The sequence below is a fragment of the Macrotis lagotis genome, chromosome 5, assembly GCF_037893015.1.
Source record: "Macrotis lagotis isolate mMagLag1 chromosome 5, bilby.v1.9.chrom.fasta, whole genome shotgun sequence".
In the NCBI taxonomy this organism is placed as follows: Eukaryota; Metazoa; Chordata; class Mammalia; order Peramelemorphia; family Peramelidae; genus Macrotis; species Macrotis lagotis.
In genome coordinates, this window is record NC_133662.1 from 189,226,497 (window position 1) to 189,252,739 (window position 26,243).

Consider the following 26,243-nt stretch of genomic DNA (forward strand, 5'->3'; position numbering starts at 1 on the left):
GATAATACTAGTATCTCTCATTCCAAATTCCTCTGCACTGGTCACAGGGAGAGTCTTTGTGTCCAAAATCAGGATTTGAGCAAATCTATCTATCTATGAGGCATCTTTTTTTTTTCTCCCTGAGTATTGGCTGGTAGTACCTAACTTTAAGCTCTTGAAAAGAGCATGATTTTTGAATGGCATGAGATTTAAAGAAGAGGAACCTGATTTAACACAGGCTTTAGTTCAGAGTATTTCTGTATTTCTTTATCTAGATAAATACAATGAGAACCTTGGCCAGGAATTTTCCATTGAGTCACATGTGCTGATGAGACAACTTGCCTAATCTCATTTCTAAGAGATTCCATAATTTGCCAATGCAAATTAATTTTTCCTCAAATTACAATTTTCTTCAAGGAAGATTAGAATGTTGTACTATTTTTAAAATGTGTATTCTCTGTTCACTTAAAAAAAAGAAATTCAACTAGCTAGTAATTTTCATTATTTCTGTCTCAGAAAAAAAAGTATCATTCTTTGGTCAATAGTTCATCTCTTTCTCTATTTCTAATGGTGAGATTTGTTCCTCAAAGATCACCAGACCCTTTATAAATTACAAAAACCATGACATTACCTATCCCCACTGCCAAATACAACCACATTTGATATTTAGCATCTGTTGAAGAATGCAAACACAGCAACATATCAGCAGTGTAGCAGACAGGTCATGGAGAAACAAACATCATTTCATTTGTCCAGTTCCATATGATATCTAAAACAACTGTGCTTTTCCAATATATTTAGGATGATTTCATCATATTACTATCCATGTGTCTTTGGAGATCTTTTTATGAGCACACTTCTAGTCAGACTTCTTGGCTTGCAAATGAACAATCACATGCACCAAAAATAAAAAATAAAACAAGCAAAGTTTGCTTATTTGAAGGGCACTTACCATCTGAGTCTTCCTGGTCAGGATTGAAAACAAGTCGGCAATTGTCCCTGTCATCTGGAATGCCATCATTGTCATCATCAGAGTCACAGGCATCCCCCTTGCCATCATTATCATGATCAGCTTGATTAGCATTGGAGATGTAGGGACAGTTGTCTTGGTTGTTCTGATGACCATCTTCATCTATGTCTTCATTGTTATCACACTGGTCGCCGACAAGGTCATTATCCACATCAGTCTAACAAGATCAAGTGAGAAGTTATTGACCCAAATGTAATGGAAGAAAAAATAATCAAGAGAGCAGTTCAGATTATTGGTCCAAAAAAAAGATCCATTACTATAGGAAAACTGACTTTTTTCTCACTATGAGAGTATAAATAGCATGAGTTCACCATCCATTGTTATTTTCATCTGTGACAGTAATCATTTACATTCTCAAATGCTTTATGGAAAGGCATCATCTGAGTCCAGAGTTGGAATTTGGTAAGTACTTGCATGTCACAGGAATATGGGACTAGAAAATCCACAATATTTTCCTCATAGTCCTGCAGTAGTACTTTATTGAAAGCATACAAAGTTTCAGCTAAGAACACCATTGCAAAAACCTTTCATGAAATGAACATACTTGTATAAAATCTATGCTCTATAATGGACATACAGTAAAAAAAATTATTAATTTAATATGCTTATTCATTCATGTACATTATTAGCTTAAATGATAGCTCACTCTCTCTCAATTCATATAATCTGATTATTTACCTGGTCAGGATTATGCATCAAGGGACAGTTGTCACAGTGATCTCCAACTCCATCACCATCAGTATCCCTTTGGTCAGTATTGTAAACATAGGGACAATTATCTCTTTCATTAAAAACATCTGCAAATGACCAAAGAAAAATATGAAAGTTTATTGAATTTAGGGGAAAAAAAACCATACTTTGTTTCCCATTTCTTAAATCTATTTAAGTAATTTTTTCTCCAATAAGAAAATTAATTAGAATATGATCATATGTGCAAGCATTTTGATTTATTAAACAACATAAAATTTATTTATCTCAGGAAATTGCTTAGAATTTCATATTTTTAAAAAATAGATTTCTTTCTTGGAGATAACTTAATAATTAATTATAATGAATATTCTATAAGTGAGTGTGTTTATAATACACACCTTTAGGACTTCCAACCTGTATGAACAACTGATTATCTCCCATTGAAACTCCATTAGTACTGCAGGATATTACATTATTTTAACATTTGTTAGTGGGAAAATACCAGTGACAAAGCTCTGCCAGATTTTCTTTCTAGCCTTTTGTTTCAGGAAATTTAATAAATGATTTTGCATTCTTGGAAAAGCTGTATTGTGTAGAAATAAGTAATACGAATTGGCAATTGACTGAAATAACCAAAGGACAGTAAGGCATCCAAGATAATAACACTGAGGTTTTGTTCTTACAGAAAGCGTCATAATGTTGCCAAGAGTGGGGAAGACCATGGGAAAAAAAAAGATTTCAGGGGGGAAGATAAGGAATTCTTTCAAGCATACTGAATTTAAGATGGTGTTGATATAATCAGTTGGAAGTATCCTGGGAAAATGTGGAACTGAGTAGTTGAAGAGAGATTGGAAGTAGTTTCATTTGAAATCATAGAAATGGAAAAAAAATCTTTCTAAGCTACCATAAGCATGCTGAAGTGGGAAAAGTATTAGGATAATACCCAAAAGACCTTGGTTCAAATGCTATGCTTGATATTTACTAGTTCCATGACTATGCAGATAATTTTCTTCCTTCAGGTCTCTTTCTTAAAGGATTAAATGCTTAAAGGCAGTAATACTATTTCTTTAACCTACTGATAGACTGAAGAGGCAGCAGCTGTGAGCCTGAATTGAGAAGGTCTCAAAGGTATACATAATGATTGATTACCCTTGAGCTAGAAAATGAATTCAACAGAATGTCTCCTCATTCTTGTAATCAACAGAATAAGCATGTTATAAATCTGATCCCTGGATTTCTGGGAAGAGTGCTTTGAGAAAAGAAGCTGAGTATTTGGAAAATTAAAAAAAGTAGTGTTTTAACTGAATGATTTAGTTGATGAGTATGCATTGTGATTTGAATATCTCTCAACAAATAGAGACTGTCTTCCAGGTCCCCATCCTCAGATATTTATAAGTACATCACTGTATAGATAGATACCTCAGTGCCTCCCAGAAATTCAAAAATTTTAAAGGCAACATGGTATAGTATATAGTGTAGTAGAGTCAGAAAAACCACATCTGATAATATTGCGGTTCTGGGCTAGTCATTTAAACTTTATGTGCCTCAGTTTGATCACCTGTAAAATGAAAGGATTCAATTCTATGGCTTCTAAGATCCCTTAAAGCTCTAATTCTACAGATCTGAAATCCTGTGAATGTATTTAATACGAATGTTTTTTTTCTCTGCTTATATACCACAGTACTTTGAATGCATTGAATATACATTCAACTGTTCTCAGGTGGAATCATTTGATTAAGTAGAAGACTATTAATAATAACATGCACAGGAATAGAGAGAAACCCACTCTCTGCAACAGCTACCTGTTTCTACTCATATGCCCCCTCAGAAACTATCTTGTGAAATTCAAGGAATGAGAAACATCCTGTCCAAGACCATGGAGCCAATAATCTTCCTGTAATCTGTCTGATCTGGTCTAGGATGTTCAGTTTTGAGCTCCACATTTTGGGAAGGATACTTCTATGCAAGGTAGCATCTTCAGGAGGTGAGCAGGAAGGTGAAAAGCCTTGAGATCATGGTACCATAGAGCTGAAGAAGAGAAGACTCTGGGGTTTGGGAGGAGACATAATGGCTGTTCCCAAATATCTAAAGGGCTTTCATATGGAAGAAATGTTAGACTTGAGTGTAGAACTAGGAGCAAGAAGTAGAAATTACAAAGGCAAATTCAACTTTGACATCAGGGGGGGAAATGGTCCTAGTAATGCTTCCCCCAAAGCAGACCTGAGGTGCTTCCAGAAGATATGCAATTCTTATCACTAGAATGCCAAATATGCAGTAGACATTACATATAGGGTAACTGGTAAAGGGGGATAGATATGACCTAGGAAGCAGAGTGAGTAATATAGGACTGTAATTTGTATAACATGTTGTGTGAATATATAAGGCCCCAAACAAGTCCATCAATATTATTGATGTAACTGATATATAGAATAGGCAGCTGTTTGTGTGTAGTATTTTATGAGTCATTGAAGGTATCCTATTGAAGAAGAAAAATTGTTCTATTTGCTAATGTCTGAAATGTTTTTATTACATGCACACACCACAGTCATGTAAAAAGCACATATTCTTGGATAGATATATAAACTTTAAATTATATCACTCATCAAATGTTTTCCTTATCAAAACAAGATTTGTTTGGGACAGGAAGGAATTCCTTAGAAACTATGAAAGGGATTAAAGTTGAAAAAAGAGAAGGGCATACACAAACTTCAGCAACCTTATGTTTCTGCTTCATTAGGATGGAAGATACCACAAAAGGAATGAACTACAAATGGAGGGACTACACATGGAGTAGGATTTCTATAAGGTTAATTATATTTTATTATATTTTTTGAAACGAATAAAGCACCATACCATCGCAAAACAGACTGTGGTTTGCAGCTATTTCTAATTTTTTAGAAGATACATGAAAAGTAATGACAAAGAAAAAAGGACTTACCATCTCCATCAATATCTACAGAACAGGCATCCCCTTCTCCATTATTGTCAGTGTCAATCTGAGCAGGGTTGTGTACATAAGGGCAATTATCACAGCGATCTCCAACCTCATCCTTGTCATAATCAGATTGACGGGGATTGAAGAGAAGAGGGCAATTGTCCTAGAAAACCAAAGGAAAGAAGTGAGGAGGAAACATATCAGAGCTTAGTTGGAAATGCTTGCTTGAGTTGAAAGGGAAGAGAAGAAAAGGAAATAGATATTTATATACTGACAACTGTGTGTCAGACTCAATTTAATGCTTCACAAATATAAGTTCAGTGGATATTTTGTTCATTTGAGCATTAAAAGTCCTTTAATTTATGTATCTTTTATTAGAAAGTATTTTTGTCAGATGGAAAATAATCAGAATTGGAAGTACTAAAGCTATAATCAAATAGTGAAAGACATTGCAGAAGTAAGATTTTAAGAAAGCACATTGTTCTTCTAGTTGCAAGATCTAACAATAGAGTTGAAGTCAGACGTAAGGATACAATTTTTGTATATAGTAGATTACAATAGTATTACAATAAAATATATTGTAACAATAACTATATATCACAATATTATAATATAATACAATATATTTTATTATATAATTTATCTTTACCTCTATTTACTCAATTATTGTATCATATAAAATGAAATCTACATTTAGACAGATAGAAACTGTCCTTGTCAGATTTACCTTGATAGAAGTTGACACAGGGCACTCCTAGTTGAGGATATTCTCTCTACCTGTACAGGTCAGGTCCTTGCCTGACATTTATATTCTTGGTTAGGTAGGTACTTTAGGGAACTGGGAACATAAGCGACTTGTCCAGGATTACCCACCCAGGTTGTGGGAGAGACCAGTCTTGAACCCAAGTCATGCTGACTCTCAGACTATGTCACATTTCCTCTCAGAATAGAGGATTCTAATAGGAAGTATTTAAATGAAAAGTGTGAAGCATTGGCATTATTTCTATAACAGTTGTTTTCTCCTAGGTCTATTTATATTGCCTGTTGTTTCAAGGGTTACTATGACTGAAGAATTTGACATCTCTATACAATTAACTAAACTAGTTAGTCCCTAACTGGCTTCTGAAAGGACCTGATTTTAAGCTTTGTGACATGGTAAAACCCGATAGAGATTATGTTTTTTCACACTCTGAAAATTCAAGTTTCATCTCTATGTCCCCAAGAAGCAGCAGGGAAGGACTTTGTAGAGGTTAGGAATGCCATTTAAGAAAAAAAGCCAGGAGAAGTAGGACTGCAGCAAGAAGATGGTATAACAGATTGAAAACATGTGCACTAGGATCTACAAAATACAAAAAGACTGACAAGGATTCCTAAAGCACATTTCTTAGAGGCTTTATAGAGAATCTCTGAGAAAACATGATGAGAATCTATGAATATGAGAATGTGTGGGATGAGTCAAAATCTGCCTGGATGGAAAGAATACTCACCTTGCAGCAAAAAAGCATGCATATTTTCTTCTATGTTACGAATGTGGTAAGTGAGCAGCAGAGGTTCAAATAAAGTGCTATAAAAATTGAAGAGAGATCTTGATTCCTTTTAAGGTAAGATGTTAAGATCAGGCTTAAAGACCTTAGGTTGGGCCTTAAAAGAATAAAGGAACTTCAAAATGTAGTTATGATAGAGGGAGAATCCTTTCTCTGTATGATGATTGCAACATAAAAATGAACTTCAAAGGATGTCTACAGGGCATGAAAGGCAGTCAGGAAGGAAGACTACAAAAAGTTGCAAAATAAAGAATAAATCATGAAAGGCATTTTAGAGTTGAATAATACAAGACTTTGAGTGTCAAAATAATGCCAAAGTCAGATAACTGAGTAATGATATGAATGTTCATATATTATTTCTTAGGCAATGAACAACCAAAGGGCCTTTGAGTAGAAAAACATAATCAGAAAAAGTGGTACCTTAGGAAGGTTATACAGTAATTAATGAATTTTTAAAAAATCAATATTTATTAGATGCTTACTCTATGCAAGATTCTATACTAAGAACAAAAAAATGGGAAAAAGTCAGTCCCTATCTTCAAGGAACTTATAATCTAAATGAAAAATATTTGATATTTAAGTTAAATAAAGGCAAAATTAAATGGGTAATTAGAAAGATTTCCTACCATTGAATGCAGGGCGGAACAGAGAGAAGAGAGATGGAAAGGTAAACAGCCAAAATAATCCAGATAATTGCTATTTAACTTTTAAAAAATAAAAAGTTGATATATCACAGTACATGGTTAGAAATGCAACTAAAGGAACTAACTTACCTTCTCATCATCTACACCATCATTGTCATCATCAGTATCACAAGCATCACCAATGCCATCTTTGTCAAAATCTTCTTGGCCAGAATTCGGGAGATGAGGGCAGTTATCCTGAAATTTTATTTTTTAAAAAGTTGAGTCAATTTTGCAGTCATGTTTGAAGTCACTATCAGCAAGTCATTTAATATTTTCAGACCTTCATTTCCTATGTAAAATGGAGTTAGACTTGATGGTCACTAAGTTACCTTTCAAACTTTCCATGATTGTCATCTTTTTCAGAAGATTTTCATGGTTCAAAAATGAATTCATTAAAGCAAACCTTGTAAGTAAGAAGAGGAGATGCCAGATAGGCCCATCCGCAATAGAAAATTTTTATATAGAAAGCTTAAGAATGTAAATTTGCCAAACTTTAAAATGATGAGTGTATTTCTTTTCAAGTTCTATCCCTAAAATTCGGTGCCTTATAATAAGTGGAAACAAAGACTAATCTATTTTTTCTAAACTGTGAAATTCCATGCATTCACCAAACAAGAAAATTCAAGAAAATAAAGAATTGTCCCTTTGTAAAAATTTACAAGCATTCAGGAATATTTAGTCAAGCTTCCCCTTTCCTTTTAGAACTTTAGAATAGAAAATTAGATCCTAAAGAACAAGAAATTGGCAACTCTGTTGGACTTCAATTTTTCATAGAAAAAGATAATTTGAAAGAAGGGCATGTTCAGATTAGAGTTTAGAATTATTATCCAAAATAAAGTTACTTTCTGCCTTCTTAGGTTATTCTTATTAGTGAGCAAGATATATAAATAAAAGCGACTAAGATCATATTACCTAATCAAAACAAACTCCAAATAAGTACCACCTGAGAATACTTGCTATTATCAAAATGTGGTCATCAAAAACACATTTGTTTTTATTAAATCAGCATAGGCATTAGCAAACCTCAAAGGATGAGCCTTCCAAAAGTGTTCAATATGTATCATTTAACTGATCAGAAGCAGTTCTTCCTGGTGCTTCATCTCATGCCAATATGTTTCAGGATGCCATGACAAATGGGTCAGAAGAACATATATTGATACTAAACTGGACACAAATCCAAAAACCAGTGAGCTGAGAGAGTATCAGTAGAACCTCAGGTCACCCTGAGGTGCATCTTTAGGCACAGTGATCTGGTATTACCATAGTTTCTAATCAGTGTTCAAGCATATGCTACAGTCATGTGTATGATCAATATTCTCTGCTGCTTTTGAACTCATTGACTTTTTCTTTCTTTCAGGTGAAGTCCTCTAACCATTTGTGATCCCTCTTAATTATAGTACTTTCAGTTAGTTGTTTTGTCAAATTTATTCTATAAAAACATTTTATTTGCATATTGTCTTCACCATTCAATTGTGAATTCTTAAAAAGGGAACTGTCTTCTACCTCTCTTTGTGTCTCCAATGCTTAATGTGATGTTTGTTATAGTAGATGCCTTATAAATGTTTATTGATTAAGTGTCTATAGATGTGGAGGGCGGGAATAAAAGATATCTTCAAGGGTAAACTAGGGAAACTCCTCCTAGTATGAATGAATTTTACTTCCTGGTCTACTTTGTGTCTGGGACCCTGATCATATACTTCAGATTTTAACTACAGATTAAAAGTGAATTGTTGGTTAATCAATAAACATTTTTCAAACATTTACTACGTACAAGATTTATGTAATAATCACTCATCCACCCATCTTTGGAAAAAGAACTTTCCCCCCCCCAGGAAAATAATCAAGAATGCTAATTCTACTATGCAGTGATCATGGAAATGCTAAGAAAGAGTTGGGTAGATTGGAGCAAAAATGGGGATATATAAAATGTTTAAAGGGATTCTAAGGCCCCAAGGATTTTACTCTGAGTACAACTTTTTAAAGAACAAAGAATATAGAATCCAATGAGCTCAATTCCCATAACTTCTACTCACTAGCTATGGATAACTTGGGCCAAATCACTTCTCTGCTATTAACCTCAGTTTAATCTGCTACAAAATGAGAATAATAATTTATCTCACATGGTTCTTTTTGTAGTTCCTTAGGAATGTTTTAAATATGTTATTTCTCTTGATCTTCACAACAACCCTGTAAGTAAATATTATTAGCCCCATGATGCGAGAAAGCCAGGACTAAGAGAGATTGGGTAACTAGTACAAGGTCACATAATTAGCAACCTCTGAGATGGTATTTGACTTCAGGACTTCCTAAATTCAAATACAATAATCATCCACTTTGCCAGTCTACCTCTTCTATCATCATTTATAGGTTAAGCATTAGAAGTACAGCTCTTTGCTAAAGTTGAAGTGATATATAAATGTGGTTGCTGTTTGTGATGGTGATAGTCATGCCAATGCTGGTGCTGATGCTAGTATTGGTTATCAGACCTCAGTTTTGACTCCTCTGTTTTACATATGAGGGACTTAAAATTTCACAGATGAACTTCATCAACACTGGCAAAACACTGAGTATGGGATCTGTGAAGCAAACAAATGATCTTGGGGCATAAATTTCCTCTTTAATTTTCTCTCTGCCTTTACCTCTCTCAATGTACTTAAGTTTTTGTGTCTGAAAAAGTATGAACAAATACATACATATATATATATATATATAAATACATATGCACATATACATACAATTCTATGAGTTGTACAGTCTAGACAGGAGTAGATGAGTTACAATATACATCAGTGGAGGGAATTTCAAAAACAAAAAGATCCATGTATTCATACATGTACATATATGAATGTATATGTAATATGCATGATGTATTTATAAAAATTGATTTTATATATATATATCTGCATTTGCCTTATTTGTAGCATAAAGGGATGAATTTTAAAATCCATTTGGGCTATAAGAGGGGGAAGATTAATATTTATACAACTACTATGTATTTTTTTTGTACAGAGGAATTTTATTCCCCAGAAGTATCATGATCCCCTTGACCTGAGAAAAAAATGCTAAGACAATAATAAGTTAAAACAGTTATGTGGCTTGATCAATATAGTATTTGGCCTGGCATCATGAAGTCCTAAATTCAAATCCACCTTCAGATCCTTTCTAGCTGTGTGATCTTGAACCAGGCTTAACTTATACCTGCCTAAAGGGGGAATAATACCTGCACCTACTTCCCAGGATTATTGTGAGGATCAAATGAAATAACATTTTTAAATTATCTATCAAATGGCCTGGCTCATTAATAAATTCTTGTTCCCTCCATCCTTATATTATAATGATGCACTATGACACTAAAGCAACAAAACTGACTTCTATAAGACACACACACACACGTGCGTGCAAGCGTACACACACACACACACACACACATACACAAATTTCATTTCTTAACCACAACTCACACACATTCCCTCTTACCTTAATGCAGTGATATGTAGCATTTGTTGCACAGACAAGATTTTTATTGGGCCAGCCATCCAGATCAGAGTCTTCCCCGCAGATGAGCCCATCGCCAGCATAGCCAGTCTTACATTCACATTTGTACATTGGATCACTAAAATGACCCAAGTAGATGCATTCTGAATGTTTATGGCAGTTGTGAGTCTTGTCTTTGCATGGATTTTCAGGTTCACAAACCTACAATAACAGGCATCAGATTGTCATTCTCCAATAATGTGGCTCACCATATGCTTATACTATGTTGGATATTATAATATAAAGATAAAATTTTTTAAAAATCGCTGTCACAAAGATCTTTAACCTCTATTGGGGCAAACAGAATTTATGTGTGTGTGTGTGTGTGTATACAGGTATATATGTATATATAGATACATATATGTGTGTGTGTGAATAAATGGAAAACATTAGGAAGAATGTTGTCTTATTTTGTGTGACCATGAATATTTTACTTAACCTTTGGAAATTGTTTCCATATCTGTAAAATGGTTAGAGTATTAGTTATATAACCTGATTTTTAGAATTATTCTCTGAGGTTGATACTTAAAACATTTAAGGCAGTGGTTTTAAAAGAAAAAAATGGGCAAGAGTATGGTTAATTACACAAAGACCGCAGAATTCATGTCACTAGAAGTCTTGATTCAGCTGGTTTTCTGTAGCTAATTTGCACCCCCTTTTAAGTTTCAATCAGCCTAGAAGTACTAATCCATCCTATTTTCTTTGCCTTAAATCTCATATCAGATTCCTCCGTACTTCCTCTTCTCCCCATGTACACATTTCTAGGCAGTAGTATTCAAAAATCTGCATCAGTGGTATCAAACTCAAATAGAAATAAGGACCACTAAAACTTAGATAAGCATCCCTTTACACTATAAATTGAATTAGCTTTAAAATTCGATGTTATTTAGCTTTTGTTATATTATTATTTATTTTATTTAATATTTATAAATTAAATTTTTAATCTGGTTTGGGCTACATTCATTTGGGAGTACTGCTGGCCACACTCATGCTTGACACCTCCAGCTACATAAATTGCAGAAATCTGTACCACTATCCCCAACAATTTAAAGAGTATATTACATTATTATGCTAAATAAAGTAAAGGAGAATTTATAAATGGCTTAAAGATAAAAGAGAGACTGTAATGTAATAGATAAATGACTAGATTAATAGCTCCAAATATCAGATCAAGCCTTCCCTTTTAGTTTTCTCGATATTTTATTTTACTGAAATTGTGAAACTGCATTTTTAGGGTAGTATTATACTTCCCAAATTAAGTATCATTTCCCAACTGTGATTTTTTTTTCAATTTGTTCTTTTGTTATCGAAGAATAGAAAAGGCCAACCTTGCATAAATAATTTTACAAGGAGTGGTATCCTAAGTGCAACCTGTGCCAATCATCCCACAAATAGAAGGTGCATCTCCTTCCCAAAGGATCTGCAACTAGCTACTCCCCCACACTCCTTTCCTTGTGACTCTTGGCTGAGTTGCCTTTAGAAAGTGTTCCACCCTGAGTTTACACAGCTGATCTCTTGCCCAGTGACCTCACATCCACAACTTACTTGCTTTTCTGTTCTGGCCGCCTCAAGCCCCTTCCCAAAAGGCTGAGTTCCTTTGTAGCGTAGGGGGCATGGCAGACAATGGAAGCCTGGGTTGGTGTTGACACAGCGGTGAACCTTATTGGATATGAAGCAGACATCTGTGACAACTGTGCACTGTAGGGAAACAAAGGAAAATAACTTGTTGGGCTTTCTGACCTTCAGATGATGCCTGGACTTAATCCTGAGGGAGAAAAAATTTATCTTGGGAAATGATAGCCCAGGAAGGGCACCTACTTCATCAAGGTCTTCACAGTGAGTACCATTCCCGAGGTAGCCAACTGGGCAAGAGCCACATGACCAAGAGCCATCAGGGAAACTATTACATTCTGCTCCAGGAAAGCAAGGATTAGATAAACATCCATCTGTGAAGGCAGAAGGCAGGGTGAAATTTTATTTTTTTAATATTCCAAATACAAATTGTATTAAAATAAATATAAGACAAAGTCAGAAGCTTCATTTTCTGTGGTGGATTACTATATGGCTATAGATCAGACCACACTGGGTGTAATTCTTACTTCAGAGTATCTAGATCATAGCCAAAGGCAGAATCAAACTTTATGCATCGTCAAAAAAGAACAGAAGCACTGATTACTCCATACATACCAATGGGACAACTCCGTTTGTTGCACATCTGGTGTTCTTTGATATCTCCCACACAATCCTTTCCTTCATACTGTGGTTCAGGATTGTTACAAATCCGGGATCTTTCACGAATACCTCCTGCACATGTGACAGAGCAGGAAGACCAGGGAGACCATGGACCCCATCGACCATCAACTGTAATTGAAAGAGAAGTTAAAGATCAGTGAGATGAAGCATACCTATAAACAAGCAAGAAAAACCTTAAATGTCTTAAATATTTTCTATGTGGCATTGTTAAGTGTTTACATTTGTGCCACAGTAAGATGCATTTTTATTTGTCTCAAACATAGTGATGTCATTTTGTCTTCTTTAATAATGAAGGACAAGAACCATAAGGAATATAAATATAATATAAATGAATTATATTTCATATATGTGAATATATAAACAAATAGAAAAAATTAGAAGGAATATTTGGTTTTTTTGTGTGATCATGAATATTTTACCTAGCAATTGGAGACTATAAAATAGTTAGAGTAATATTCATATAACCTGTGTTTTAGAATTGTTATCAGGTAAGCTCTTGAACAACCTGGAAGTATTGCTTAAATGTGTATTATTATTAACTTTCTGGGATATATGGAATTAATTCCATTAGCAAAATAGGAATATGATAGCTACATTCATATTATTGAAGGCCTATTTTATTAAAGAATTATTAGATTCTCCAGAATAAGAAGAAATACGAAGACATAGAGGAGAAGATTTTGACACTAAGAAAAACTTCACAGATACTTAAATAAGACAGGACTCATGGGGAAAGACACTGATGATGGGAAAGGTGGAAGGGAAAAGGGTTAGGAGAGGATGGAATGGATAAATTGTGTCATGGAAACAATGAGCATGAACTTGGACAGATTTTGAGAGATAGTGAAGGACAGAAAGATATGGCATACTCTGGTCCATGGGATCACCAAGAGTCAGACACAACTGAATGTCCAAAAAAAAGGTATAATGAAATGTCCAAGAGGTTGTATGTTGCACTTTCTGAGATCTTCAAGCAAAGTCTGAATGATCATTAATTAGGTATTTGATAGAAGACCTCATTGGAGTCCTTGTCATCTAAAATATTCTATGATTTTTGAGATAAACTATATAAAGTTTTAAATATGGTAATTATTTCGGGGAATTATTTTTTTACTTAGAAACATTAAAAAAATTCAAATTGTGTAGAAGGCTATCTTATTATCAAATCAGCCTCATTTCAAATATGCTTAAAGGACCTCAAATGTAAACTTAGAAGATAACTGAGAGTTCAAGCAATTTATTTTTATATTTAACCCATTTTACAGATGAGAAAATTTAATCTCCTCAAATATGAGGTGATTTGCCAAGGTCAAATATAGTGAGACAGGCAGGATTTGAACTCAGATCTTCTGATTCTAGCTCTAGTGATTTGATCTCTATACAACAAAGTTTCTTGTTTCTGAAAAATCACAGATGAATTGAACTAATACAGGAGTTCCTCATTTAAAGAAAGAATTAATTGGACATCTTGCAAAGGAAATATCTCCTCTTGAAGTTGGGCAAACCTGTTCAGAATAAACCTGACTTTTATGATCCTATATCTTCCAAAACAATTGAGAAGGAAGAAAGAGGGGAAATTTTTTTTTTTGTTATATAACATTACATAATCAGTTCAAAAATTCACTACTATACTTGCCTTTACAGTTTGAGGGTTTTGTTGTTTTGTTTTAATTTTACTGAAGTCTTTGCAAGAGACCAGTGAAGTCAGAGCTAAACCATACAAGGTCAATATTGAGTCCAAAAAATTCAGAATGCCAAATTCAAGAAGTAGACTATGCCAAGATGACTGTACAGCATTTTTTATTTCAATGAAAATGCTTCTGGAGTTTATTTTTTCAAGCTGGGCTAGTTTTGAAAATAGACTCTAGACTGAATACCTTCTTTCTATCAGTTTCAATCCTTAGCAAGTCCTCAAATGACAGTCCCACATACAAATATTATTCAGTACGGTGCTGCTGTTCCTACAGACTTACTTGGACAAGGGGACTTCTCGCATTCTTTTGTCTCACGTCCACTTCCCTTGCAAAACTTTCCTCCCAGTTGTGGAACAGGGGAATTGCAAAGACGAATCCGAGTAATGTTCCCCAATCCACATGTTACAGAGCAGGAAGACCAAGGGGACCAATGACTCCAGCCGCCATTTTGCTGCCCTAACAGATGCAGAAACATAGCAGGAGATTAATATCCTGTGTTGTTTAAATAAGGAAGGAAATGACTAACAATCACCCAGAGGACCTAACCCCAATCCAGATGTTTGACTTATTAACTGAGTAATAGTTCAAAATTGGAACCCAGGAAGGAAGGGAAACATTACCTAAAATGAGAAAAAAGGAATAGTTTAACCTTTTAACTTATAACATTCTAGGAGTTAACCTGGAAAAGATTTATCAACAGTGAAGAGGATCACTCCAATAAGCAATCAGAAGGCATGCCACTTCTATAACAAAAAGAATGGCAAGCACAAAAACAAACTAAAGAATGAATGGCTTGAACATTTTGGCATTGCAGGTAACAGAATTCTCCATCACTTACTTCGGTTGTCACATTTGCCAAGGCTGCACATTCTTGTCTGGATAGAGGGTCCTAGGCATGTGTTGCTGGTGACATCACATGAGCGACCTCTTTGTTGAGTTCCTGAACCACATGTAACAGAACATTCTGTCCATTCAGCCCATGGAGACCAGCCCTCTTCATTGTCATTGACTAGGTGATCAGAGAAAATAGAATGTCCTAAGTTTGTCTCACCTCGATGGATAATTGGGTTATTTAAGCACAAAAATAATTTTTAAAAGTATCCTACATTTAATAGGTAGGTTTTTTTAAAAAGTCTTGAATTAAACTGGATGATTAAAAAAATGTGTTTTGATTCAGGAATGAGCCAGTGCCAGTTTACAAGACACCTGCTAAATTTTCTGTGTGGGTATTAACTCCTTCGAATTAACAAATGTTACAATTCATGGTTTAATTTATTGTTTTAATTGCCTAGATTTTTTAAATGGAGAAAATGTTAATAATATAGATTAAACTATGAAATGATTCATGCATACATTTTATTTCAGAGACCTAGTTGTTAAAAAAGTTTCCCCGGTTAGGTCTTATTGTAATGAATGAAGCTAAATATATTTTTTCTATTTGATGAAACAAAACATTTCTCCCTCTTTCTGGCAAGTATATAGTCCCATACAAAAAACCATTCTAGGAATAATAAAAGTCCAGTCTCATAGGTGACAGGCTACAGTGGAAAGAACATTGATTTTGAACTCAGAAATTCCAGGTTCAAATCTGTTCAAATTAAGGAGAGAGACCCAAAAATAGATTCTCAATCTTGCCATGACACAGTGAAGTTTAATACTGGTCTTTTAACTGCAAATCAAAAGAAACATTAAAAAATAAACAGTGAAAAATAAGAACAATCAATTTAGAAAATACCACTGCAAATTTATTGTGCTCTCATAGAAAAATATTATAGTGAGAAGAGACTGCTACGTATTGGCCAGAGCATCTTGGTCAAGGTACTTTTTCCTCTCTAATTTCAATTGCTCTCTCAAACATAGAGAAAAAGTGAAATAACAAAATTTGTCTCATCCAGTTCAGGGGGATATTATGAGGTTATCATAGTGTAATAACTGGTGATGGTTGTAGAAATATGAAATGGCATTATTAGTAATATATGGACATTATCTTTGGAGGACTTCAAGGCATCTTTATGAAAAATATTATTTTTGAAAAACAAAACAATAGTCTTAAGAGATTGAATTGAATTTTTACTCTTTTCTTTTAATTCACTTTCTTCATCTTCTCTTCCATACCAACTTCTTACCCTCAATTACATACACACACACACACACACACACACACACTAGTAGTAGTAGTAGTAAGTAGTAGTAGTAGTAGTAGTAGTAGTAGTAGTAGTAGTAGTAGTAGTATCAGCAACAAAAGTAGGACCTAACATTTGTATGATTTTAAAATTTTAAAGCACTTAATAAATATCTACAAATAAATGTAAATGGAGATAATAATAGCCACATTGCTATGAGAATGAAATAAGATAATATTTGTAAAGTATTAAGCACGGGTCTGGCATATTTTTGTTCCTTTACGTCTGACTCTGCTTATCCTATTCCATCTTAAAGATGAGGAAGCTAAGGGAGAGATGAAGCCATTTTTCAAGGGTAACACGCTAATAATAAGTATCTCAGATAAAACTGAAGACAAGTCATATGGACCCCAGGTCAGGCTTCTGTCCACTGCTATTAGCTACCTCCAATCTACATAAATGATTCTTTCCACTTGGAGTAGTAAATACTTACAGGGAGAGCAGGAAGGACAACATTCACCTTCCACAAAGGAGGGATTGGCACAAGTTACTGCTGGGCAGGTAATTTGGTTGCAAACTGTTTTAAATTTCTAAAAAGAAAGTAATTTCATTAGTTTCTGTTTGATAAACATAGACAGTATGACATTTGCAAAAAAGTAAGAGGAAAGAAATGGATGTCTCAAATTCCTTCAAAATTATAGGATTCGATATTTTTGTCAGCTTTTATATTCCTATGTCTTGGAAATACTTAATTTCTATCCATTTAAATAGGGAATGACCTGTTTGTCACAATGTGTTTTCCCTACACAATAACTATATTTTGGTTTTTCAAGATCTCTTACAGGTTATAAAAGGAAGGAAAAATAAAAAGTCATGTTTTTGTTTCCTCTTTACCTTATTCATTGCATTTCTCTTCCTCACTTCTCTTTGTCTCTTTTCCCCTCATTTTTCTCATTTTTCTCATTCTCTTCCCCACCCCATCTCTCTCTCTCTCTCTCTCTCTCTCTCTCTATCTCTCTCTCTCTCTCTCTCTCTCTCTCTCTCTCTCTCTCTCTCTCTCCCTCCCTCCCCCCCCAACCCCATCTCATAAAGGGAAAGTACTTCCAAATTCTCACCTTGCAAGTACATTTAGTACAGCTGTCCACTACCCAGGTTTCATTATCTTGAAAGAAACGGCCCTCTTGCCAACATGCTGTCTGATTCCTTACTTTTAGAGGGACACCAACAAGTTCCCAAAGAACTTGATTATCATTTGTCTGGAGAAGAAAAGACAACGCCAAGAAAAGACATAAGTGAAGTTCAAGATTCAATTGCAAGTCAATATTAAGGCATCTTAATGATCATATTCTTGTTTCTGGTTAACTACTTTTTTCTTTAAATGGGTTCAAATGAGATAATAATGTAAGTAAAATAAACCTTTGCAGCCATTAAAGAACTGTTACCTACTGATACCATTATTGTCGTGATTATTAATAAACATAAAGCAAATCTATACTGCTTTGTGAAAGACGACTATAGGCTTGTAAAATTGGAAAATAATCAAAGTTGACTACTACAATTACTGCTATGGTTACTACTTCTGCTGCTACTACTGTTGCTATCACTGCTGTTTTGCTACTGCTGCTGCTGCTGCTGCTGCTGCTACTACTACTACTACTACTACTACTACTACTACTACTTCTACTGCTACTACTGCCACTACTCCTACTGCTTCTATTTCTATTTCTACTACTACTCCTGCTACTACTGCTGCTGCTGTTGCTACTACTACTAATACTACTACTACTACTACTACTACTACCTCTACTACTGCTACTGCTTCTATTTCAATTTTTACTACTACTCCTACTATTACTACTACTACTGCTGCTACTGCTGTTGCTCCTCCTCCTCCTATTACTACTACTCCTGCTGCTTGTGCTAACTTTGGCCTAACAAATTAATACCAAGAAAATACAGGTACTCCATCAGCCACACCACACTATCCATATATAGTACCATCAATTAAAGCCAATGGAGAAGTTTTGAATACTGTGGAATATTTCACTTACCTTGGCAGTATACATTCTAGGGAAACACTATTGATAATAAGGTTGAAACATACATTGCTATAACTGGTTTAGTTCTTAGGAGAGAAAGAAAGTGTGAGAGAGAAGAGGTATTAGACTGACTACCAAACTGAAGGTGTACAGAGCCTTTCTGCTAATCTCATTGCTATACAACCTGTGAAACCTGGAAGTTGACCAGCACCATGCCAGAAAACTGAATCGCTTCCATTTAAATTGTTTTAGGAAGATTCTGAAGATTACCTGGCAGGAGAAGATAACAGACACTGAGGTCCTTTCTCAAGCCTACAGAAAGCACAACCTGGATGGGTTGGCCATATGTTATTTGAATGTCAGAATACACTTGCCAAAAAGACTGTTTTATGAAGAACTCACCAAAGGGCAAGAGGTCACCGGGAGGTCATAAGAATTGATTCAGGGATACCGTGAAGGACTTTCTTAAGAACTTTGGAATTAACTGTGCAGCATGGGAGACACTGGCACAGGACCACCCAGCATGACATGCCCTCATCAGTGAAGGTGCTATGCTCTATAAGCAAGACAGAATGGAAGCAGCTCAAAGGAAATGTGAGATTCTTAAGTTTAGAATAACTATTCCAGGCATTCACATGGACTATTTGTGTCCAACTTGTGGTACGGTATTCCAAGATCATATTGGTCAGATCAGTCACTGTAGAACTCACTGTAATTTGTCTCTATGGTGATGTCATTTTGGTCTTCTTCAATAATGAAGGACAAAAGCTACCAACTACCCTGTTACTGCCACTACTACTATTACTCCTGTTATCACCATCACTGCTACTTCTGCTAACTACTATGACAGAATCAGCCCTGTTTTTTCCTAATATCAAATCAAAGCTACAGAAGCAGTTTTCAATTTTACTCACTTTACATCTTGATGTTCTGTTGATTTGACAACACTCAATTAGAAATTAAACTTTGCTTCCCCTCTTTTATCCAATTACTCAATGATGAGCCAAACAGATGAAGGCTACACCCCTTGGCTGTTGCCACTAGGCCAATATTCCAGAAGGCAGTGGGAGAGGATAGACAGACGTAGCACTGATAGACAGATGTGCTAACAACAAAAGGAAAAAACCTACTACCAACACCAGCATCATCAAGGCAAAGGAGTATGATTTCCCTCTAACCTAGATCCATAGGCCTGGCCAGCCTATTTTAAATGCAGGACCCCCTAAAAATAGCTCTTGATATGGAAATGCAGTGAAGGGGAAGACACACTGTGCTTTGGATTTGTCCCAGTTCTACACACACAACAGCATACTCTGTGAAATTTTCGTTTTGTTTTGGTATAGGAATTATCTATGCTTTCTACTCTTATGAGAAATGCTCCAACTTTTAGTTGTTCATCTACTTTCCATCAGGCAGATTCAGAGACTTCCAAAAGTCATTCCACTATTAATGCCAGGAAAGGATCACAGGGATGAATGTAATATAGGGCTTTAAAATGAAAATGAATTTCCCGAATGAAAAATTTAAACACTCTCTAAGTATTGGGGGAAAAGGACAAGTGCTGGACATATGCTTGAGGTGCTTGGTGATAGAAGAATATCAGTTTAATTTCTTGTCTCCAACCCAAAATAGCCCTACTATTACTCTTTTTCATAACCTCACATTTTATCTCTCTTTTACATTCTCTAGATTGAGAGTCAAGATCACAGAATAATGTTAAGACTCTAAGTAATCATGCACTTGCTAATTCTACAAAACCAAGGCAAGAACTTATAAGGATTGTCTCACAGCCAGCCTGTATAATTCTAATTTACATCTGAACACAGGACATCCCTTAAGCCACACTGCATTCTACTCTCAGTCACATAACCCTCACAGATGCTTCTCTTCCCTTTCTTTTCCCAAATGTCACCAAATAACCAGACCCAGATGTCTCTTCTCTGTTCTTGTTCTTTATTATACTCTCATTAATATCATGTTCTCTATTACTATGCAGAAGTAAACTTCAGGTATTCATTATATTTGAATTTAAATTTATATCCTGTTTCCTTTTATCTCTTGTAAAGAGCTATAATTCTTCTTCAGCATATTTTTTTTCTCTCACTTCCCTCTTTTAGTCCAACTCAGGTCCCAGACAATCAGCCACTAAGCCAAAGAATGTTGCCACATCTACAAATGCTATATACTCTTTAAAACAGAGACTCCATCTGGATATAAGACAGATGAAATTTTAGAGAATTTGAAAACCTTTTCATGTTCCATTCTCTTGTCAATGGATTCATACATCAAATGACATTCAAACAAACAAACAGAACTCTTTGAACAACCATCTGTAAAATACACAATTTGGAATTTTTAGGGAAACCATTTCAATTTGGATTTAAGTGTTACCTCATGACTAGATTTCCTGGTCCTACAAAAAGAATCAACAGATATAATTCCATCCATGAAATTGTCATCAAGAAATACCCATCTATTATAAAACAATCAGACATCTAAGAGCCAAAAGTCACTTCATAGTCCATCTAATTCAACTACCTCATTTTATAGATGAGAAAATAAACCCAGGAATTACAAGTGATTTGCTCAATATCTCACAGGGAGGGGTGGCTAGGTGGCATAGTGGATAAAGTACGGGGCCTTGGAGTCAGGAGTACCTGGGTTCAAATCGGATCTTAAACACTTAATAATTACCTAGCTGTGTGGCCTTGGGCAAGGCACTTAACCCCATTTGCCTTGCAAAAAACCTAAAACAAACAAACAAAAAAACAAATATGTTACAGGGAGTAAGCATAAGAGAGGAATACTTGACTCTGATCATCTGACTTCAGAACCAATGATCTTTCCACTAAACCAACTAGTTCCATGTTTCTCTGCTCCAGCATGATCTTAGGGGACTTACCACTTTATTAAGATTTTCTCTGAGGTTGTTGATCAGGTTGTGTAGCCCTGATATTTCATTGATCATGCTGCCTAGTTCTTCACAGGAGCGCTCACAGACTTCTGCCTTTTTCTCTAGGTTTGGGTTAAGGTGGAGAATCTCTGTGCTCTCATTGATGGTGTTCATTTCAGCTGCAGAAAAATAGAACACAGAACAATTGCATGGTCAACAATGGACCTCTGATTATAGCTTGTTTAGGGAATTATATGCTGACTCCAGAGGTGGAGTTAAGTGGTATCTGTTTTTGGAGAGATCTGATGCTAAATTATACCCATGGCAACAGAGAAGAGTTGAAAATCAACTGTTTCTAATTACAACTTTTCTTTTTCTCAAGAGAATCCAGTTCCATTCCACAAAATTCAACTTACCACGTAAAGACAATTCACTGACAAAAAAAAAAAAAAAGCTTTGACTTACAAAGAGAAAAATATTTAATATCCTTGGAACTTTTACATTTGCAACTTTACAAAGATGTATCTGAGTTTTACAGCAACAATAGCATTCATGCTGATGCTGATATGGCTTCCTCTGCTTTTTCCCTGATTTTGAGTGTCTCTTCTTCCCAATTCCAACTCAAAAATTTTACTGAATATTGTTTTGTCCTTCTAATCATTCATCTTACTTCTCCCTCTTTCCTTTTATCAACCATCCTTTCTTACTACTCATTCATCTAGCACATTTCAGGTCTCTCATGTTTAGGAAGCCTTCACTATAATCAACCTTCCTTCCCTCTTTTTGCTCATATCTCAACATTTTTGAGTGAAACTTTTCCTAATCCTTGCAGCCATAACCTTCCTCCATATTCCCCCATCAATATGACTTGTATTTATTTATTACACACACACACACATACACACACTCACTCACATGTATACCACACACATACACATATGTACAACATACCACATACACACATACATATAAATACACCTGGTGTCTTTGTCTCTATCATCTGGCATGGGTTGATTCCTGTGTACATAATTCCTCGTACATAATAGAAATTTAATAAAAGCTTACAGTTGATTGTTTAGGTTCCATTTCTTGGCACAAAGCATATGCACCACTACCTCCTTTTTTAATAACAGACTTTCTCCCTTAACTCTCCATGCAAATTATTTATTCTTAATAATATCAATTATTGAATGAGATTTATAGATCAATTGGGGTATGACTAAAAAGTTATGGTATATGATTGAACTATAGTATTTTTGTGCTATAAAAAATGACAAGTAGGATGATTTCCGAAAAAAACAAGAAAGACTTATATGAATTGATGCAAAATAAAATGAGCAGAATCAGAAGAATGTTATACACAGTAACAATAATATTGTAACATGAAATGACCTAGCTATTCTCAGCAATACAATGGTCCAAGAAAATCTCAAAGTACTAATGATTAAGCACATATCTACCTCCAGAGAAAGATGTGATATTGTCTGAACATAGACTGAAGAATGCTATTTTTGTCTTTCCTTCCTCATTTTTTTTTAATTCAAGGCTTCTTTTACAAGATGACTAATATGGAAATGTTTTACAAGACTGCACATGCATAATCCATATCTGATTGTTTACCAGATCAGGGAGGGGGAGGAAGGAGAGCCAGAATTTGGAACTCCAAAACAAATGTTAAATATTGTTTTAACATGTAATTGGAAGAAATAAAATATGATATGTTAAAATAATCCATTTACAATGCTTATTCTTATCAACTTTCTCTTATCTTTCTTTTTCCCCCACAGGTAAGACTATGCTCTTTAGAGCCTCAATCCTGGTCCCAAACATGGATATGTGACATTTAATAACATGAAGGGCCCCAGAATCCATGGAACAACTCTGACCTGGGATTCAATAAATCAGCTTGTTGATTCTAGATGACGGTCCCAGGTTGGACTCATATTAATTTTATTGCCTCTCCTCCCCAGAGGGGCAGTTCCCTATTCATAGCCCCCCCAAAATAAATATAGACCTACCTTACTTTGAATATTACATGATTACATCACATTTTCTTTGTTCAATCACCTATGATTTCATTCTCACAGAGAGTTCCCATGGTCAAAGATTTTTTCATTAATGTCAATTAATAACTTCTTTATAATTTGAAGTCTGACAGTTGTCTAAGACACTTAAAGGTGAAACAACTTTCCTGAAGGCTTACAGATAGTATGTGATGGGGAGATGGTCTGAAACAAGGTCTTCCCAATCACCATCCTTCTAGATTTCTGGCCCAATAACCCCCTTCTGTTCATGACGTTTTTATGTGTTGTCTTCCCCATTAAGATGTAAACACCTTGAACATTGTACACATTAATAAATCATTAAATCATGATGATCAATTATAATGGACATATTTCCTTTCAATAGTTCTGTTATCAAGGCACCAGAAAGATATTATCTATGATTAAGATGCCACATGTAGTCAAATACTTTCAAGTACAGATTGGTGCCTACTTACTTCTAAGTAGAATAAGTATATAAAGTTCAATGGTGCAGAATGAATCAATAAGCAATAATCCCCAAATGCAGAAATATTCTCAGATTTAAGATAAGTCACTCACTGGCATAAACATTCTTGAATATCCTAGAGTCTAGAATCTTTTAGTAACTAGTAACAGTGAACTATATAAAATGAATTCATAAGAGAGAGAAAGGAAATAAATTTGCTGATTATCTGGATAGAAAATAAAATAATATAGGAATAAAAACATCCAAAAAATAGATATTCATATCACTTGACCTCAAGCTAGATTAGGTAAGATAGATAGATAGATAGATAGATGTAGATATAGACATATAGATATATACTATAGGCAGTTACTATAAGTATTTTTAAATTCCTATTTAACTAATGCTTAACAAGGTTGAATAACTTAATGATGGTAATACAACTAATTAATAAATGTTGAGGTAGTATTTCAACTCAGGTCTAGTTATTCCAATTAGTTCCTACTCTAAACCATTGATCTCTCCACTCATTAGTTTCCATTTTAATATTGTCTCTTAGCACAACTCTCCCTTTTCCATTTTATAATAAATTCCATAAATGCCAGACTGACTTAACCAAATTATTTGAATTGGTATTGTGGGGGTTTTCTTCATTTGAATATTGGGAAAATCTTCCTTCTAAGCAGAGTAACAAATCTACTTCTCCCTTTTTAATGTGTTTCAATAAATGGTTAATTGCATTGAGAGGTAAAGTTCTTGCCTTAATTCCTCTCACCTCTTTGACAGTCCAGTGATAACATGCATAATCAAGAAAGTACATGTGTCTGAATATAGCCTGGAAGTTGGCTTGTCCTACTGGCACCCCTTAGTGAATCAAATATTAAAAGCTATTTGAATACACTGTGGTTTGCCAGTAGGGTATGAGGATAAGTTTCTTGAAACATGGCACCTGCTGACAAAGTCAACTAGAAACTGGATTGTTGGCTTGGGATAAAGCAATTTGCCTTCCATCTGTTTATGGACAGAAATGTAGCAGCTCATTCCTTCAAACTATCCTTCATTCTAATGGCATGAAAAAGGTTCCAAAAAAAGTGAAATTCTTCCTGGAATTTGAAAAAAAATGTATAGGGCAAGGACTTCTTTTGGCAGATCTAAGAACTAAGCAAAGTTTGTGCTTTCACCAACTACCCTACCCATGGGACCAAGTAGTCTTATGCTATCCCTGGCTAAGTCCATATTTCCCCAGGTCATGTACTATTTCAAAATAATTTCTTCTTGTTTCTATTACCAAGAACTCTTCTGCTCTCTCTGGATTCTGCTTTTCTATCTAGTTTTCAATATCAGAAGCATATGATTCTTATAAAATGACTCACACCAAAAGATTTATGATTAATATATGCTTATGTTGCTCCTCCCACAGTTACATTTGCATTTGAAATTAGCATATCAAGTCTTCACCCAAAGAAATGAATTGTAAACTTCAGATTGTCTGAAAAGATTTGGAGGCAGATGAACCTTTCCAGTACCCCTCAAAATCATAATGTTTATCCTTCATTTTCAAAGACCACAAAATTAGAGAGGTGATGACATGACTACTATGTGAATTGGATTTGAGTGAGGGAGTGCTGTGGTAAGTTAACAGTTTCACTTTCTCCTCCAGAGCTGTCTGGGTCCAGTGACCAGATATGAATCAGGATGACTGGAGATGGCCCTGAATGCAAGGCAATCAGGGTTGAGTGTCTTGCCCAAGATCACACAGCTAATAAGAGTCAAGTGTCTGAAACTGGATTTGAACTCCTCTCCTCCTGACTCCAAGGCCTATGCTCTCTCCACTGTGCCACCTAACTGCTAATCTCTGAGCTTTTATGTGTTCAATTGGTTTATTTGTATGGGGGGGGAAGAAGATTTTTCCATTTTAAATTATAAATTTAACAATGACACTATCTTTAAAATATCATTTTTATTAGGATATATATATCCTAATAAAATACATACATATATATATATATATATATATATATATATATATATATATATATATATATATATATATAGCTAGAGCAGTGGATAGAGAGCTAGATCTGGAATCAGGAAGATCTGAGTTCAAATTCAGTTTCAGACATAATAATTGTGAGATCTGAGCAAGTTAAACTGCTGCCTCAATTTTCTTAACACAAAATGGGTTTTGTGAGGGTTAAATTAGGTAACATTCATAAAATGCTTAGCATAATGTCAAGAACATAAGTTCTTACTAAGTGCTTTTTTCCTTCTTAATAATAATAATAATAATAATAATAATAATAATAATGAACACCTCAGACTCCATGGAGGTATTCTTTGATCCAATATATCT

General features: G+C 34.8%; 1 protein-coding gene across 2 annotated transcripts in view; it reads right to left on the reverse strand.

The window, feature by feature from the left end:
• The window catches only part of THBS2 (thrombospondin 2), a 76,995-nt gene that overhangs the window by 11,117 nt on the left and 39,635 nt on the right, over window positions 1-26,243 (reverse strand). For both annotated transcript variants that reach the window (XM_074188075.1, XM_074188076.1), the window contains 13 exons: window positions 21,410-21,579; window positions 17,584-17,724; window positions 16,962-17,058; window positions 15,184-15,354; window positions 14,625-14,801; window positions 12,586-12,759; window positions 12,217-12,344; window positions 11,944-12,096; window positions 10,342-10,560; window positions 6,952-7,059; window positions 4,638-4,797; window positions 1,688-1,806; window positions 932-1,166 (listed from right to left, as the gene is read on the reverse strand). In XM_074188075.1, coding sequence (XP_074044176.1) covers window positions 932-1,166; window positions 1,688-1,806; window positions 4,638-4,797; window positions 6,952-7,059; window positions 10,342-10,560; window positions 11,944-12,096; window positions 12,217-12,344; window positions 12,586-12,759; window positions 14,625-14,801; window positions 15,184-15,354; window positions 16,962-17,058; window positions 17,584-17,724; window positions 21,410-21,579 — 2,052 coding nt within the window. The remainder of the gene's footprint in view (window positions 1-931; window positions 1,167-1,687; window positions 1,807-4,637; window positions 4,798-6,951; window positions 7,060-10,341; window positions 10,561-11,943; window positions 12,097-12,216; window positions 12,345-12,585; window positions 12,760-14,624; window positions 14,802-15,183; window positions 15,355-16,961; window positions 17,059-17,583; window positions 17,725-21,409; window positions 21,580-26,243) is intronic.